The 16,616-nt window shown below is 45.2% G+C and overlaps 11 protein-coding genes across 11 annotated transcripts; 8 read left to right on the top strand and 3 right to left on the bottom strand.

The window, feature by feature from the left end:
- Positions 1-51: 51 nt before the first annotated feature.
- KUCA_T00003545001 (uncharacterized protein) lies at positions 52-2,029 on the top strand (the record flags this gene model as incomplete). The annotated part of the gene is made up of 2 exons (XM_022601970.1): positions 52-138; positions 197-2,029. The coding sequence occupies 2 exons, from the start codon at positions 52-54 to the stop codon at positions 2,027-2,029; spliced, it is 1,920 nt and encodes a 639-aa protein (XP_022459560.1).
- A 78-nt stretch (positions 2,030-2,107) lies between these two features.
- KUCA_T00003544001 (uncharacterized protein) lies at positions 2,108-2,686 on the bottom strand (the record flags this gene model as incomplete). Its single annotated transcript, XM_022601969.1, has 1 exon — positions 2,108-2,686. One exon carries the CDS (start codon positions 2,684-2,686, stop codon positions 2,108-2,110), a length of 579 nt encoding a protein of 192 aa, XP_022459559.1.
- Positions 2,687-3,252: 566 nt separating this feature from the next.
- Positions 3,253-4,200, top strand: KUCA_T00003543001 (uncharacterized protein; the record flags this gene model as incomplete). The annotated part of the gene is made up of 1 exon (XM_022601968.1): positions 3,253-4,200. One exon carries the CDS (start codon positions 3,253-3,255, stop codon positions 4,198-4,200), a length of 948 nt encoding a protein of 315 aa, XP_022459558.1.
- A 233-nt stretch (positions 4,201-4,433) lies between these two features.
- On the top strand, positions 4,434-6,515 carry KUCA_T00003542001 (uncharacterized protein; the record flags this gene model as incomplete). Its single annotated transcript, XM_022601967.1, has 1 exon — positions 4,434-6,515. The coding sequence occupies one exon, from the start codon at positions 4,434-4,436 to the stop codon at positions 6,513-6,515; it is 2,082 nt and encodes a 693-aa protein (XP_022459557.1).
- Positions 6,516-6,776: 261 nt separating this feature from the next.
- Positions 6,777-7,161, top strand: KUCA_T00003541001 (uncharacterized protein; the record flags this gene model as incomplete). The annotated part of the gene is made up of 2 exons (XM_022601966.1): positions 6,777-6,816; positions 6,869-7,161. 2 exons carry the CDS (start codon positions 6,777-6,779, stop codon positions 7,159-7,161), a joined length of 333 nt encoding a protein of 110 aa, XP_022459556.1.
- A 193-nt stretch (positions 7,162-7,354) lies between these two features.
- KUCA_T00003540001 (uncharacterized protein) lies at positions 7,355-8,623 on the top strand (the record flags this gene model as incomplete). The annotated part of the gene is made up of 1 exon (XM_022601965.1): positions 7,355-8,623. The coding sequence occupies one exon, from the start codon at positions 7,355-7,357 to the stop codon at positions 8,621-8,623; it is 1,269 nt and encodes a 422-aa protein (XP_022459555.1).
- A 3-nt stretch (positions 8,624-8,626) lies between these two features.
- Positions 8,627-9,100, bottom strand: KUCA_T00003539001 (uncharacterized protein; the record flags this gene model as incomplete). The annotated part of the gene is made up of 1 exon (XM_022601964.1): positions 8,627-9,100. The coding sequence occupies one exon, from the start codon at positions 9,098-9,100 to the stop codon at positions 8,627-8,629; it is 474 nt and encodes a 157-aa protein (XP_022459554.1).
- A 229-nt stretch (positions 9,101-9,329) lies between these two features.
- Positions 9,330-10,859, top strand: KUCA_T00003538001 (uncharacterized protein; the record flags this gene model as incomplete). The annotated part of the gene is made up of 1 exon (XM_022601962.1): positions 9,330-10,859. One exon carries the CDS (start codon positions 9,330-9,332, stop codon positions 10,857-10,859), a length of 1,530 nt encoding a protein of 509 aa, XP_022459553.1.
- Positions 10,860-11,212: 353 nt separating this feature from the next.
- KUCA_T00003537001 (uncharacterized protein) lies at positions 11,213-13,335 on the top strand (the record flags this gene model as incomplete). The annotated part of the gene is made up of 3 exons (XM_022601961.1): positions 11,213-11,487; positions 11,541-11,649; positions 11,713-13,335. 3 exons carry the CDS (start codon positions 11,213-11,215, stop codon positions 13,333-13,335), a joined length of 2,007 nt encoding a protein of 668 aa, XP_022459552.1.
- Positions 13,336-13,381: 46 nt separating this feature from the next.
- KUCA_T00003536001 (uncharacterized protein) lies at positions 13,382-15,058 on the bottom strand (the record flags this gene model as incomplete). The annotated part of the gene is made up of 1 exon (XM_022601960.1): positions 13,382-15,058. One exon carries the CDS (start codon positions 15,056-15,058, stop codon positions 13,382-13,384), a length of 1,677 nt encoding a protein of 558 aa, XP_022459551.1.
- A 218-nt stretch (positions 15,059-15,276) lies between these two features.
- Positions 15,277-16,602, top strand: KUCA_T00003535001 (uncharacterized protein; the record flags this gene model as incomplete). The annotated part of the gene is made up of 1 exon (XM_022601959.1): positions 15,277-16,602. One exon carries the CDS (start codon positions 15,277-15,279, stop codon positions 16,600-16,602), a length of 1,326 nt encoding a protein of 441 aa, XP_022459550.1.
- Between the last annotated feature and the right edge of the window lie 14 nt (positions 16,603-16,616).

Below are 16,616 nucleotides of genomic sequence, written 5' to 3'. Positions count from 1 at the left end.
ACTTGCTTATACCATCCAGGTTTGAATATCCTTCAGCCAACAATCTGACAAATGGCCACAATCGTTGAAAAGTACAGGCAGCTTCCGGAAGATGCAGCGTTTTTTTCGCTGGAGTTTTTTCCTCCAAAGACGGAGACCGTAAGTGGAGTCATGGAAGGGTCTTATTGCGTTACCACAGTACTAACACCGGTTAAAGGGACTTAGAAACCTCATGGCTCGTCTAGGCCGTATGTCTGCTCTCAATCCCATGTTTGTGACTGTCACGTGGGGAGCTGGTGGATCGACCCAGAGCAAGACGCTGGAGCTAGCGGCCACATGCCAGAAGGAGCTGGGTCTCACCACATGTCTGCATCTGACATGTACGAATACCGATCGCGAAAAGATAGACCATGCCCTCAAAACAGCAAAAGATAACGGAATAAAAAACATTTTGGCTTTAAGAGGAGATCCTCCTAGAGGCGAGGATTTGGGATCCGGGTCTGGAGAGTTCCGCTATGCAGTTGACTTAGTGAGGTACATCAGAAAGCACTATGGTGATTACTTCTGTATTGGTGTGGCTGGATACCCGGAGGGTCATGTGGAAGGATCTGATGATTCTGAGCAGAGCGTTGAACACGACTTCCCGTATTTGGTTGAGAAATTGAATGCCGGTGCGGATTTCCTGGTCACCCAGCTCTTCTTTGACGTTGATAAGTTTTTGGAATATGAAAAGAAAGTCAAGTCTTGCAAGGAGATAAAGAATGCAAAAGATTTGTTGATTCTTCCAGGGTTGATGCCAATTAATGGTTATCAACTGTTCAACAGAGCGGCCAAGCTATCGCATGCTTCGGTTCCCAAGGAGATCCAGGATAGATTTCCGGACTCTATCCAAGGTGATGACAACAAGGTCAAGGAGGTTGGTGTGCAGGTGTTGATTGAAATGATTGACAAGATCTACGGAAATTCAGACAAGAAGATTAGAGGTTTCCACTTTTATACTTTGAACTTGGAGAAGTCCATAGCTGAAATTATTGACCGCTCTCCCGTTTTGAGCAAGATTTTGGAAAACGATGATGTGGAAAATGCGATCGATGAAGACGTGGATGCTGATGATACTGAGGCCAAGCGGTCGAGATTTATCCAGAACCTTGAATCGAGGTCCAACTCCAACAAGGTGATCAGCGACGAGTCTCAGCCTTTGGCCATCACTACGTCTGACCTGAAGAGCTCTAGTATCGGAACTAAGCCTTCAAAACGTACAATTTTGGCCATATCTCTGGGGAAAGGAACTCTTGGTAAAGATGCTACCTGGGACGAGTTTCCAAATGGTAGATTTGGTGATTCCAGATCCCCAGCTTACGGTGAGATAGACGGATACGGACCAAGCTTGAAACTGACCTCTTCAGAGGCTTACGAATCATGGGGTTATCCAACCACTGTCAAGGACTTGTCCAAGTTGTTCATAAACTATTTGTTGAGCAAGCTTAAGGTTCTGCCATGGAGCGAGCTAGGACTCAACTCCGAAACGGCCATCATCCAGGAAGAACTCATAAATCTCAACAAAAAGGGATATCTGACCATTTCGTCCCAACCAGCGACCAATGGAAGCAACTCCACAGACAAGATTTTTGGATGGGGACCTGACAACGGGTATGTGTACCAAAAGTCGTTCGTCGAGATGTTTGTTCCAAAATCCGAATGGGAATCTGTTCTGAAGGACAAGCTGGCTAAGGATGAAAATGTAGGATACTATAAGAGTGATCTGGAGGGCGCCTTCGAGACGAACTTACCTGAATCCAGTGCCATGTGTGTGACCTGGGGTGTTTTCCCAGACCGCGAGGTTGTTCAGACAACACTGCTGGGTGAAGAGTCCTTCAAAGCATGGAACGAGGAATCCTTCAAGATCTGGAAAGAGTGGCAGAGACTGTACCCAAACCGCTCCAAGTCCTCGGACGTGATCCAGTACGTGCTGGATAACTACTGTTTGGTGACTGTGATTCATCACGACTTCCAGAAAGAGTCGGCCCTTTGGGATCTTCTTCTTGATTAAAAAAACGGCACAAAGGCATGCAAATTTTCATTATCATCATTACCGTAAATTCTGATACGATACCAAACGTAAACTTCATCAATCATTAAGCTCGTCAACCGATCCACCGAGAAATGTCACGTTCCTTGTGGACAGCATCAGAAGCCCCAGACTGCTCCTGGTGTTTTTGTGGACTATTAGCTTGGAGCCTAGTCGTATAGGACTTCTTTGAATGGGACCTCTGGGAAGACCATTTAGAGGATCCACGCCATGATGTCTTATGGGCTGGCGGAGGAAGCCAAGGGGCTCAATCTCAAACCCATAAACAAGGTTCCCGCGAGAATCTTCCAGAGTAAGTTTGAACACTTTGAACCCGGTATCAACGATTTCACCTTTTTGATCTCTATTTTCTCTTGATTGGATCATTTTGGAGGCCCTGACTGTATCGACTGTAACATTGTTAACGTCCCGGTTGGCTGTCCGATCTCTCTCTGCTTTTGAAGTGCACACATCAACGATATAGACAATTTGGAAGAGTATGTCTTTTTCCAGAACGCCCGTGAAATTGTGGAAGTCCCCAGACAGGGTGTTTGAGATGGCTGATCTTGCCTTAACATTGGGGCCAAACTGCAGCGAGTTCGGAACTGACTTCGGCAAATCCGCCAGTAAAAAGTCCATAATGTAGATCAAAAAATAAATATGCAATTTCTCACTTGTTCAGATCACTAGTTCAGATGATATTAGCTCGAGGCTCTCAGACGCGTTTGGCTTATCAATGCACGGTGGAGTTTTCACTGCTCGTGCTGATAAATAAGCTTTTCAATTGTAAGACTTTATAGCCAGCACGAATATCACTTGTCCTGGCCTTATTCCCTGTTCTATGTCCTACAGAAACAGAGCGTGATCCAACGCTAACGTGCAATTCTCCAATCAAATGTTAAAATAATGTAACAACACAATTTATGTCACATCTCCAAGGTCGTGGAGTCCCACCAATTTGTAAGCCCACCCCGGATGTCGCAATCTCGTTAAATCTCCGCATAATATGTCCACAGGAAAGTTGCACTTGTCTTCTTCCTGGATGAACTTCTCAATTCTTCATTGAAAACACCTTATAGACGATATTTCAAGAATTTCTAAATTATCAGCTATATTTATCCGCAAGATGGTGAGCACTGCAAAGTAAGTATTTGGTACATGGTGATTTGGTCTGGGAATAGGTTTGAGTGATTTTTTGGCTCACCATGATAACTCGTTCAATTCTTGCTAACCTCTATAGATCAACTGTCTCTTACCCCCTCAACACTGGAGCGAAAATTCCAGCAGTTGGTTTTGGAACGTTTCAGGCTACAGATGAAGAGGCGTATAGCTCGGTTGTCGCAGCCCTAAAGGCTGGCTACAGACACATCGACACCGCCTGGATTTACGGCAACGAGTCGCAGGTCGGCCAGGCAATCAAAGATTCGGGTGTTCCTAGAGAGGAGATTTTCGTCACAACCAAGGTTTGGGGAACTTTCCACCAAAAGCCACTCGAAAACTTGGAGATTTCGTTGGAAAAGCTAGGACTGGAATATGTTGATCTCTGGCTCATCCACTGGCCCGTTCCATTGAACCCTAATGGTAACAGCCCAAGGATGCCAACCAATCCAGATGGAAGCCGTGATGTAGTCCCTGAATCGGAGTGGGACTTTGTCAAGACCTACGAACTTGTGCAGGAGGCTGTTGCGCTGGGTAAGGCCAAAAGCGTTGGTGTATCCAACTTTAGCATCAAGAACTTGAAGAAGCTCCTAGCTGCACCAACCACCAAAATCGTCCCTGCAGCCAACCAAGTCGAGTTGCACCCTCTTTTGCCCCAACCAGAGTTAATTGAGTTCTGCAAACAGAACAACATTGTTGTAGAGGCCTACTCTCCATTGGGATCCACTGGCTCTCCAGTCCTCAAGGATGAGACTTTGATTGCCATTGCCAAGGAGTACGAAGTTTCCCCAGCTACAATTGCCATATCCTGGGCTGTTTGGAGAAACACTGTTGTTCTTCCCAAGTCGGTTACTGCCTCTAGAATTGAGTCGAACTTGGAAATCGTACAACTGAAGGACGAGGATGGAGAGAGAATCAACGAGATTGCGAAGAAGAACGGTCCAAAGAGACTTATCAATCCTCCATGGGCTCCTTACGTTGTTTTCAACGATTAGATTTACTCTTAGAAGAGACTTCATTACCCTATGGTCTAGTCGTTCTTAAATTTAAATCAGAATAATTAATCACAGAATAAACTGCAAATCAGAGGCTAGTGAAATGTCATTATCTAATACATTATTTATTGGTGTTCACGCACGACCTCCCACGCGTTGTTTACTGCAGACGCGATATCCCATCTATGTCTTAAATCTGCTTTGTTCAGCTTTTCCTTCCTCCACAACCTGAAATGTCGCTCAACAGACGAGGAAACAAGCCCTATAGGAAGGAAAAACAAGCTGGTATTGAGAGTTTTTTCTTCTCAGGTGGTTCCTTGAAGAAACGCTCCGAGCCGTTGAAAGAGGTTCCATTGCCTATCTCCAATGCTAACACTAAGGACATTTTCAAGACATTGTCAGGCACTTCAAGTCAAAGTTTTGAGGACAATGGTGATTGTGATTTACAAGAAATAAGCATGCCCAAAAATTTCAGAGTTCAGAGTGTTCCGAGACCAGCTGCATTTTCCAAGAAAGTATCAACGAGCTCCATCTCCAGGCAGCAACTGAAGAGGCCGTTTGATAGCATAGGATCGTACTCGAGCACGCAACAGAAGGACGAGGAAGAGCCTGAGATTGTTATTGTTTCCAAACTCAAACCTTCGCTGGTTTTGACCAATCATGGGACATTTAGCCAACATTTGGGATCCAAGCCAGCATCGCCAGCTGCTGAAAAGTCGCCTCAGCCCTCGTTTGATTTCGAAGGACTTATGTCTTCAGTCAAGCCTCGAGCCCCCAAAAAGTTGGCAATAAAGTACAAGCCCATGACGAAGTCTTCTTCGTCAATGTTTCAGTGGAGTGCTGAGCAACAGGCTGTGATCGATTGCGTGTTGGACCAGGATCTTAATGTGTTTTACACTGGTTCCGCGGGTACTGGTAAATCTGCACTCACGAGAGAGTTGATCCGTCAATTGAGGCAGAAGCACGGCGAATCTGCTGTGGCTGTCACGGCATCAACAGGCTTGGCTGCAGTTAATATTGGGGGTACCACTCTTCATAAGTTTGCCGGCATAGGTATTGGGGTTGGCGATGCTAAGCACCTAGTTGGAAAGGTCCTAAGTAACAATCAGACAAAACAGGTCTGGAACCAGACAAAGGTGTTGATTATAGACGAAATTTCAATGGTTGACGTTACCTATTTCGAGAAGTTGGATGCAGTTGCGCAGGGTGTGAGAAAGATCAGAAAGCCATTTGGCGGTATACAAATTGTGCTTACTGGGGACTTTTACCAGCTTCCTCCGGTATCCCAGAACACCCAAAAAAAGTTTTGTTTCCAGTCGACAGTTTGGAGCCAGTTGGTGCAGAAAACAGTTCTTCTCACAGAGGTTTTTAGACAGCAGGGAGATCAACGGTTGATCCATATGTTGAATGCCGTGCGGGTGGGTCAGTTGACTCCAGAGATCATCCAGGACTTCAAAAGCTTATGTAGACCAGTGGTCTATGAAGATGGGATTATGCCCACCGAACTGTACCCTCTGAGACACGAAGTACAGAGAGCCAACGAGAATAGACTGAGACAGCTTGAAGGATTCCCTCGCACTTACACAGCCAAAGACATGCTTAAACAGAGTCAGAATCCGGGAGATCTTGTTCAATTAGACAAAACAGTCATGGCAGTAAAAGAGCTGGTTTTGAAGAAAGGTGCTCAGGTTCTCATGCTGAAGAACATGGACGAATCTGTGGCCAACGGTTCCATAGGAAAGGTGATGTTCTTTCTTCCAACAGGCATCTGGGATGCTATCAGAGAGACACTTTCGGAGAGAGAGATGGAAGATCAGGACATTCTTAATGGAGTTGACTGCATCAGTGCTATATTCGATAACGCTCCAGAAGATGTGCTGGATTCCATGTGGAACAGTCTCAAGGAAAGTGTTAGAGAAAGGCTTCTCTTCCACTGGAGCTTCTCCCAAAATGTTCCCAAAAATACGCCCGTGTATCCAGTAGTTAGATTCAGTCTTGGGTCTCATACTTCTCGGAGCGCTTTTAGGGCTATCACACCAGACACATTTGTGTTGGAAAGCCCAGGTAAAACTTTGGCTGAGAGAGAACAGCTGCCTCTTCTTCTGTCGTGGGCTCTCTCTATTCACAAATCTCAGGGACAAACTCTTCCAAGAGTCAAGGTGGATTTAGGAAGAATTTTCGAGGATGGTCAAGCGTATGTTGCGTTATCCAGAGCTGTTTCTGCGGACACACTGGAGGTAAGGAACTTTGATCCTTCGAAAGTGAGGGTATCCAGACTGGTGGCCGAGTTCTATCAGAGAATGGGCAAGGCCTAGTGAGTTGACTATGACCGGTGCATTTGTATATTTATATATTGCATAAATTTTTGAACGTTTTTCAACATTTTTCATGCCATGACTCGCTTGTATGGTGACTGTAGGCGGCAGAATAGCTATGCTTGTTCATGTATGTTTTTCACCTGCATGAACTACGGTCATAATCCGAGCCGCACGACCAGCATTTGCCCTCATCGCGTCGAGCTAAGATAATTAATCTACTCTTTCTTTTCTCAAATCACATTGACATTGTCGTTCGCAATGTGGGTATTATCGATTCCGCTTCATGGAAACGAAGATGGTGAGTGGGTATATTGATTTCTGTATTCATTATCTTCCTAACCTTCTATAAGTTGTTGTTAGACACCTGCTTCGACCTGGCAAGACCTACAAGATTGGCAGGGCTGAGGGGAACGACTTTCTGCTTTCCAAGCAATCAATATCAAAACTTCATCTAGAGATTCGTGTTGGAGGCTTTAACTCGTCTAGTGTGAGTAATCGTCTATGTTTTTGCAAAGCCAGTCATGCATGTACTAACGGAGTTTCTATAGGAAGAAGCCCAGGTGGAAGACGTGGGCTTTTTGACCCCGGTGACCATAGTCACTTCCAGCAAGGCTACAACGGAGCTGAACCGTTTTGCTTTTAAAGCCTCACCTGAAAGCCCGCGAACCATTCAAATCACAGAGAGAAAAAATATACTTAGGCTTGGGTCACTGAAGAGAGAGTTCTCACAGATCGAACTGCACTGGGTAGATGTTACGGTTGGATGTGACGACAAAAGTTTGACGAAAGAACTATACAGATTGGCTACGCAGGTAGACTTTCGGATTCCAATTGACATGGCACGCAAGCTCACATTTTTCGTGGCTTCAAAAGTGGATAGTATCGCCACAGCGAGAGCACTTCTATTACAAACGCCAATGGTGACTACAGAGTTTCTGGGAAAGCTAGATCCTGAAAAACTGGAGCATAACTTCGATAAAAATATGCCCCGGATGTCTGATTTTGTTCCAGACGAACAGTATATGCCAGACGAGAAAAGGAGACGGCTATTCGAAAACGTGCGGGTGATAGTTAAAACAGAGTCACTTCATCTTTCATTGTCCCATGTTCTGGAAGGGTTAAATGCTGAAATTATTAATTACGAGGATGGCATGAACCTGGAAAATGCGATACTAGTTTCGTCGAATCCTCTTGACGGTTTTGCTGATCTTCAAATGTTGATACAAGCGATCAAGAACGTGGATTTGGACTATGTACAACCTCGGGCTCGTCCCACCAGGAGGAGGATAATGGCAGAGTATACTGTGCAAGATACGCTGGATGTGATGTTTGGTGGTGAAGTTGCTGACACAAAAAAAGTACAGGTACCGTCCTCTCAACCGGTATTCGACTCTAACGAGTCCGTGCCAGCTTCGAATGATAAGGGTGAAGCTGATTCCGAAGTTCTGCAGCAAGAAGAGGCAGTGTCCTCAGAAAAAAAAGTACTCACCGCACAGGCCACATCGCTCAAACACAAACACAACATAGCCGAAGCTATACGAATGACCAAACAGATAAGAAAAGAGAGCCAGCAGAAGGACTCACAAATTCTGACAGGGCCAGATTCTTTGGAGGAGCCCAAGATCTCTGTTACGGTTGAGCCCGCAATTCTGATCAGACCGCAAAAGGTTTCAGATGGCCATCAAGATAGGGTATCTCACAATGGAAATGTGAAAAACTTCAAAAGGTTCCGTAAAACCGGAAAGAAATGCACGGGAGGCCAGTGGGATGGCTCGCGAGTGTTCCTGAATCTTGTGGAATTCAATGTGAACCCAAACTCCATATCCACGAAAGACAAAGAGTTTCTGGAGGGGTTTGCAGAATCATTCAACGAATCGATACAAGACTTGGATAAACAGATGCAACCGCAAAAAAGTCTCCATACCAAAAGACGGCCACAGCAGGCGGCCGTTTTGATTGGCAAAAAGCCAAGGAGTGCGACACCTCTTTTTGTAGAGGAGGATGATGATATCGAAACCAACTCTGTTGCTGGAATTTCACCCGGAATGAGTATTAATGATAACGACGACGACCATACCCCGAAATTTCGGTTCAGCAGAGGCTAAGTTTCAGCTGAAATCTCCTTTGGCAAATAGCGTGATGTTCACCCCCAGCAGCAATAGAACAGAACATGCCACAAGCACAAATACAGGCCCAGAACCGGCCGTCTCGATCTTTTCAGTAGCGTAGTTACGCACAGCTTTGAAGTAGTTGTATCCCGGTATGATCAGGCAGAAGAGGGATAGAGCAGCAAACAGCGCTCCAATCGTCAGCTTGGCGGCTGAATGCGATGAACCAGCTCCACCATCGCCATTATCGCCATCGTCACTAGAATCAGTATCAAATCTATAATTTAGCATAACGGAGCAGCAACCAAGTGCAAGAACCGTTGAAAACCTGATCCAGCTCAAAGTAGTTCTTTCCGTCATCAGCAGGTCTCTCGGCTCAGACGTCTTGTTCTCGATAATCAGTCCCGCATGTAGATTCCTGTGGAATCTGTCCAGAAGCCCCTCCGTTTCTACTGCACCATATTGGCTTGGCATAGCTAAAGTTCTCGAAATGAGTTGCAACCACTTAGTAACAAGAAGAAAGACTCCTTTTCCTTGTTGTGTGGCTCAGAAATGTATGGTACCTCATCAGGTCGTGTACTGGAAAATATTCTTAGGAATTTTTTTTTCTCCTACAACATAAATTTTCCTCTTTGTCAGCCTCTCTACTAATAGGTTGAGTTACTAGTTCACATATTGGTTTGACAGCTGTTTCAACTGAAATATGTCTAATTATACACACTTGGATCCGGCTACCCAGCAACAGCAAGGCGGTGTTGCCACCCTGCTCTGTTGTAACTGTGGTGCCCCTATGGATGGATCCACAGGTATGGTAATGTGCTACGACTGTATCAAGCTGACCGTCGATATTACACACGGTATCCCAAGAGAGTCGAACGTTTCGTTTTGTCGTAACTGTGAGCGTTTCTTGCAACCACCAGGACAGTGGATAAGGGCCGCCTTGGAATCCAGAGAGTTGCTGGCACTTTGTCTTAGAAGACTGAAGGGTCTGAACAAGGTTAGGTTGATCGATGCGTCCTTCATTTGGACTGAGCCACATTCCCGTCGTATTAGAGTCAAAATTACCGTTCAGGGTGAAGCTATGGCCAACACCATCGTTCAGCAGACCTTCGAGGTTGAGTACATCGTTGTTGCCATGCAATGTCCGGACTGTGCCAAATCTTACACAACCAACACATGGAGAGCTGCTGTTCAAATAAGACAGAAAGTTGCTCATAAAAGAACGTTCTTGTATCTTGAACAGCTTATCCTAAAGCATAACGCTCATGTCGACACTGTCTCCATCAAAGAGTCTAAGGATGGTTTGGACTTTTACTATGCACAGAGAAACCATGCCACCAAGATGATTGACTTCCTCAACGCGGTTGTTCCCGTCAAGTCCAAGAAATCCGAAGAACTTGTTTCTACCGATATCCATTCCGGTTCTTCGCAGTATAAGTTTTCGTACTCCGTCGAGATTGTGCCACTGTGTAAGGATGACCTGGTCATCTTGCCAAAGAAGCTCGCTCGCTCCATGGGAAACGTCTCCAGACTTGTGCTATGTTCCAAGGTTTCAAACACTATTCAGTTCATAGATCCCGTTACTCTTCAAATTGCCGACTTGACTGCCAGTGTTTTCTGGAGAGCACCTTTCGCAGCTCTTGCTGAGGCGACTCAGATGATCGAGTTTATCATTCTTGATGTGGAGCCCGTTGGTGAGAGAAAGGGCAGATGGTTGCTCGCTGATATTACATGTTGCAGAGCCTCAGATATGGGAGTCAACGACAAAGAGTTCTACATAAGGTCGCATTTGGGTGGTATCTTGCATCCAGGAGACTCTGCGCTGGGATACTACACCAGCAACTCGAACTTCAACTCCGATCTCTGGGACAGCTTGGACACAGAGAACATTCCAGATGTGACTTTGGTGAAGAAACACTACACGAGGACCAACAGGTCTATCAAAAGAAGACAGTGGAAGCTTAAAAGAATGGCCAAGGAGCACAACGACATCGTCGCCAACGACGAATCCAGACAGGCCAAGCAAGAGGCAGAGAGGGCTGAAAGAGACTACGAGATTTTCTTGCAAGAATTGGAAGAGGACCAAGAGCTCAGACAGACTATCAATATGTACAAGGCTGGTGTTCCACAGAAAGATGAGAATGACATGGACGATGAAGATGAAGACGATGCTCCACAAATTGATATAGATGAGTTGCTGGATGAGTTGGATGAGATGACTTTGGAAGGTTAATTTGTTTTAATTCTGAATATCAGGAAATGGGAGAATTTAGAAAATTATCTGTAATCATGGCTTACTGGTCATTGCTAAAGAAACGATATGTTCCGCTTCCTGAAGTTTCCCATCAGTATTTCATAAATGTATTTCTTTGGAGTTTCATTATAAACCCTGCAAAAATATCTATGAAGAATATATATGCCCTTCCAATCTATACGTCGCAATGAAGAGAACTCCGGCTTCAATATTTTTCGTAATCCGCCTTATCGGCACGTGACAATATGAGTGCGACACGCTTCGTGCGATATCACAAAAGACGCCCTACAAACATGCGCCTTCTCTTAACCTCCTACTCTTTACACGAAACCATGACGGAATACAAACATCACGCAGAAAACAGCACTCAACAGGTGATTCAATCTGCTGAGCCATACGACTTGGAGTTTGTGACTCCAAAGTCGTTTGTAGACTCTTCGTTTTTCCAGAAGCTAGGTAGCCTCAAGCTAGACTCCTACAAGCTGGATAACTCGGCCAAGGACATTTATGGGTACTATAACTTCAGGTCTATAGTCAACAACTCAGTTCCGAGTATAGCGCTGAATGATTTATGCTTTGAAGACTCGAACGAACTGGAGAATTCTCTGTGAGTATTTATTTAGTGATCTATTGCTGATCCCTTGCTAACTGATTAACTAGTCCTGCGGGGTACAACCTCATAGTCAAGGGCTCTTTGTTCAACGTGAACACCATTGAGGAATTCAAGAAAATAGATAAGGCCACATTTTTGAGAGAAGCTGGCTCGAGGGTATGCAATATTTTTTTTGTTTTGCTCCCGCTTGCATTGGACTTTTGAGACTAACAACTATAGATGTATGATAAGATCCGATCAGGCGAGGCTTTCAAGAATCCCCAGGCTCTAATGGAGTTCAATTTGCTGACATTTGCAGACTTGAAAAAATTCAAGTTTTACTACTGGTTTGCGTTTCCAAAGTTGACGATTGACTGGGTTGTCATTTCAAAGACGGTATTTGCTTCTGACTCGCGGATCAACTATCTCGAAACTTGGCTCAAGGAAAATCCAAAAGAACAAGCGTTTCTGCTATCTGGAGATGACATACATTCGCTTAGTGATATTGATCTGTTGGAGGAGGGAGCTGCTTGGACATTGGGATTCATCGACACCGGGACGACCAAGGCCAATGTACCCTCGTACCAGCTGCAGAACGTTCTGGCCGCGCTGGCGATTAAAGGCGTCCGCAAAGTGACTGTAGATGTGTTCAGGTTCAACCACAGTGCTGACAGTTTTTCAATGGAGCTCTCATTGAAATCAAAAGAAGACTTACCAGAGACATGTCCCCGAGTGACAGGGTGGGAAAGGACTGGGCAGAACAAGTTGGGTCCTAAATTGGCCAACCTCGGTTCTTTGATTAACCCTGAGCAACTTGCCGATCAAGCTATTGATCTGAATCTGAAACTGATGAAATGGAGAGTGTCTCCTAATCTTGATTTGGACACAATCAAAGCGACAAAATGCCTGCTTTTGGGCTCAGGGACTCTAGGAAGCTATGTGGGCAGGGCGTTGCTCGGATGGGGTGTTCGCAATATCACATTTGTGGATAATGGAAAGGTTTCATTCTCCAATCCTGTTAGACAACCATTGTTTAAGTTTGATGATTGTTTAGACGGCGGTGCACCCAAAGCAGTAGCAGCAGCGGCAGCTATGAAGGAGATATTTCCTCTGTGCAATGCAGTGGGATATCAGCTGGAGGTGCCAATGGCTGGACACCCCGTGACTAATGAGGAAAGCCAGAAGAAACAATTTGAACAACTTGCAGAGCTGATTGAGAGGCACGATGCCATTTTTCTTTTAATGGACTCTAGGGAAACCAGGTGGTTGCCCACGATTATTGGAAATTCCAAGCATAAAATTGTCATAAATGCAGCCCTTGGCTTTGACAGCTACTTGGTGATGCGCCACGGTTGTCTGAGACCTGAAACAGACCTCACAGCTGAAGATCAGGGAGATAGATTGGGATGCTATTTCTGTAATGATGTCGTTGCTCCATCTGACAGTACTACAGACAGATCTCTGGATCAGATGTGCACTGTCACGAGGCCTGGTGTGGCTTTGATAGCTTCTGCTTTGGCAGTCGAACTCCTAGTTTCCATTCTTCAGAATCCTGAGAGGCAATACGCCGATGCTAATGATAGTAAGAATGCAACCATATTGGGGGAACTGCCTCATCAAATGAGAGGGTTTTTGCACAAGTTTGAAACAGTCAAAGTCCAAGCCACTAACTACAAATACTGTTCGGGCTGTTCGCTCAAAGTGCTTAAAGAGTATGAAGACGAAGGATGGGAGTTCGTCAAAAAGGCTTTGGAGAGTTCCAAGTACATTGAAGACCTTACTGGACTAACTCAGGTTCACGAGGAGGCAGAGTTGGCAGCCGAGGGTCTCGAGCTTATTGATAGCGAGGATGAATGGGAATAGTTTGAGTTACTGTGAATGCTTGTTTGAATGCTGCATAATTAGCTGATCAAGACATTAAGGTTCTAACAGCCCAGTCAACACTCAGGGTCCTCAGATCGGTGTAGGTTTGACCGGTTCCAACGAAAAGGATAGGAATTCCTGTAGCGTAAACCATGTTAACCATGGATCCAATCAGATCTCCGACGGTATCACACTTGGAAATGATGAAGAAGTCCAACGTTCTTCCGGCACCAAAGGCCTTATTAAAGTTCTGAGCCTGAAGAACAGAATCTGTCCCGACCAATGCCTCACCCACCATTATGATCTTGTCTGGCTTAGCAGCCTTAGCAAAGCTTTGCAAAGGAGCCATCAAATGAGCGTCGTTGTGTCTTCTTCCGGCGGTGTCCATGAGAACAATATCAAACCCGTTCTTCTTGGCATGCTGAATTGCAGACGTAGCGATCTTGGCTACCAAATCAGCACCACCATATCCTCCCTGGAACAGCTCAACATGCGAGATTCCGTCCTCAGAATCAGTGAGCTTTTTCAGATTATTCACGTGAACATTCAATTGCTCAACAGCACCTGATCTGAAGGTGTCACAGGCAGTAATAAGGACTCTGTAGTTGTTCTGCAATAGCCAGAACGCTAGCTTTGAGAGGTTAGTGGATTTGCCAACACCGTTGACTCCAACAACAGATATCACGTATGGTAGCTCATTATTATTCTTCTTCTTCTGTATCTCCTTCAGGAGATCAATCGAACTGTTCGGCGTCAGCAGTTTCACCAACGCTTTTTCCAGGGATTTTCTAGAGGTTTCCTCAACGGATGTGAAACTTTGAGTTGTAGCACCAGAAAGATCTTTTTCAACTTCCTGAGCCAAACTGCTTGCAACTGTAGGCGCAACATTCTTCTTCACCAGATGGTCTATCAATAACGATTTCGTCTTGGTTATGTCCTCTCTTGTGATTTTCTTTCCACCCAAATACTTTCTGAGGAAGCCAAAAGGCTGCGTCTTCACACTGGAAGTTTCCTCACCCCTATTTGCTTTGCTGTTCGCTAAAATGCTGTCTATCTCAGAACTGAGGTCACTAACCAGGAACTCACCTGTCTTGGATTTGGCACCGAATTTGGACTTATCTCCCACAAGCTGAGCCAATTTTGAGTCAGTCTTAGCCTCATCATCTATATCTAGTGTCGAAAAGTCCAAATCGACATCGGACACATCGTTCTCAATGACACTTCCATCGGCTCCCCATTTCCTTCCCTTCTTGGAGGCTTTCTTAGCGTTCTTCGCTAAGTCTATCTTGGAAACAGGAGTCAAAACAGGTTTTTCATTGGTTGCATCATCTGCCAAAACATCACTGCTGACTTCCAGATCACCCAGCTTGAGCTTGAAAAAAGCATCGAACTTCTCCTCATCGGAGTTGAGGTACAACAGCTTGATGGTTCTCAGAAACTCTTCAACTCTCCTGTAAGTAGTCAACGAAGAATAAACCACCACGAAGTACAAACTGGGCTCGTCATTTTTAGTGTATTTCACGGTGTATCCATCCGAAGTGTACGTCCCCACGAAGTCTGCACTATCGTAGTGCTCATCGTCATCGGCTGATAGGTCCTTCCTTTCAGATATCAGGATATCAGAAACAAATGAATTTATAATAGACGGTCTGAAATTCTTCTGTTGTTCATATTTGTAGACCACTTTGCCACTGGGAGCAAATATCTCAAAGAGGTCAACCATAACCTTTTGTTCGTGTATGATCTCTAGGGTTCTTGTTAAACGATCGAGCTGTTCAAGGCTGATTTTCCAGCCCGAAGACGCTGCTAGATCATGCACGTGACGATTTTGCGATCTGATGGGACACGACAAAAATTTAATTTTTTTTCACTTCCTCTATAAGGGAAAGATAAGATTGTGCACCACCGTCAAGAATATTTAGACTAGAACGAACTGCCAGGATGTCGAGGTTCGAGGATCTAGGAGTTTCTAAATGGCTCTGTGAGGCCCTTGGAAGTATGCGCATCCAAACGCCTACCAATATTCAAACAGCATGCATACCCAAGATTCTGAAAGGCCATGATTGCATAGGAGGAGCGAAAACAGGTTCCGGTAAAACAATTGCATTTGGCGCTCCCATGCTTACAAAATGGTCCGAAGATCCCTCCGGTATATTTGGTGTTATACTGACACCTACCAGAGAACTGGCGTTACAGATAGCGGAGCAATTTGCTGCGTTGGGTGCTACTGTGAACCTCAAGGTCGCGGTGATAGTTGGTGGTGAAGATATAGTTGCACAGGCTTTGAAACTACAGAGTCGTCCTCATTTTATTGTTGCCACCCCCGGTAGACTTGCCCATCACATTTTGAGCAGTGGCGAAGACACGATAGGCGGATTGAGAAGAGTTAAGTACCTGGTGTTGGATGAGGCTGATAGACTTTTGACCGAGACGTTTTCGAGTGATTTACAGCGTTGTTTTTCGGTGCTTCCTTCTCCAGCTGAAAGGCAGACTTTGCTATTTACAGCCACCGTCACAGATGCTGTGAGATCTCTGAAAGACAGAACCTCCTCGAAGGGAAAACCTGAGCTATTCATTGCCGAGCTGGATAAGGTGGACGAAGTCGCGATTCCCTCGACTCTGGCTATTTGGTACATTTTCATTCCATCATATGTCAAAGAGGCATATTTGCATAATGTTCTCACTCTTGAAGAAAATAAAGACTCCACGGCAATCGTTTTTGTGAACAGAACCCACACTGCGGAAGTGCTGAGGAGGACTCTGAGAAAGTTAGATATCCGTGTGGCATCCCTGCATTCTGAAATGCCTCAGGCTGAGAGAACAAACTCGCTACATAGATTCAGGGCCGGAGCAGCCAGAGTCTTGATTGCTACCGATGTTGCCTCCAGAGGTCTCGATATCCCCACAGTGGAGTTGGTCATTAACTATGACATACCTGCAGATGCTGATGACTACATCCACAGAGTTGGTAGAACAGCCAGAGCCGGGCGCAAGGGTGAGTCTGTGAGTTTTGTTACTGAAAAAGACGTGCACAGGATCCTCGCCATTGAGGAGAGAATCAATAAAAAGATGGTGGAGTATGAGAAGGTCACAGACAACCAGATCATCAAGGACTCTCTTCAGAAAACGAGTAATGCTAAGAGAGAAGCCTTACTTGACATGGAACGCGAGAACTTTGGTGAGCACAAAGAGGCTCAAAGAAAGAAGAAGGGCCTGGGAAAACCCAAAAAGGACAGAAAGTTCAAGTCCAAAACTGAGCTGGATTAATGGTGAGCGGTATA

Source organism: Kuraishia capsulata, genomic scaffold (assembly GCF_000576695.1).
Source record: "Kuraishia capsulata CBS 1993 genomic scaffold, Kuraishia_capsulata_scaffold_4, whole genome shotgun sequence".
Classification (NCBI taxonomy): domain Eukaryota; kingdom Fungi; phylum Ascomycota; class Pichiomycetes; order Pichiales; family Pichiaceae; genus Kuraishia; species Kuraishia capsulata.
The sequence above is the reverse complement of the archived record's forward strand: the minus strand, read 5'-3'. Positions and strand labels throughout refer to the sequence as shown.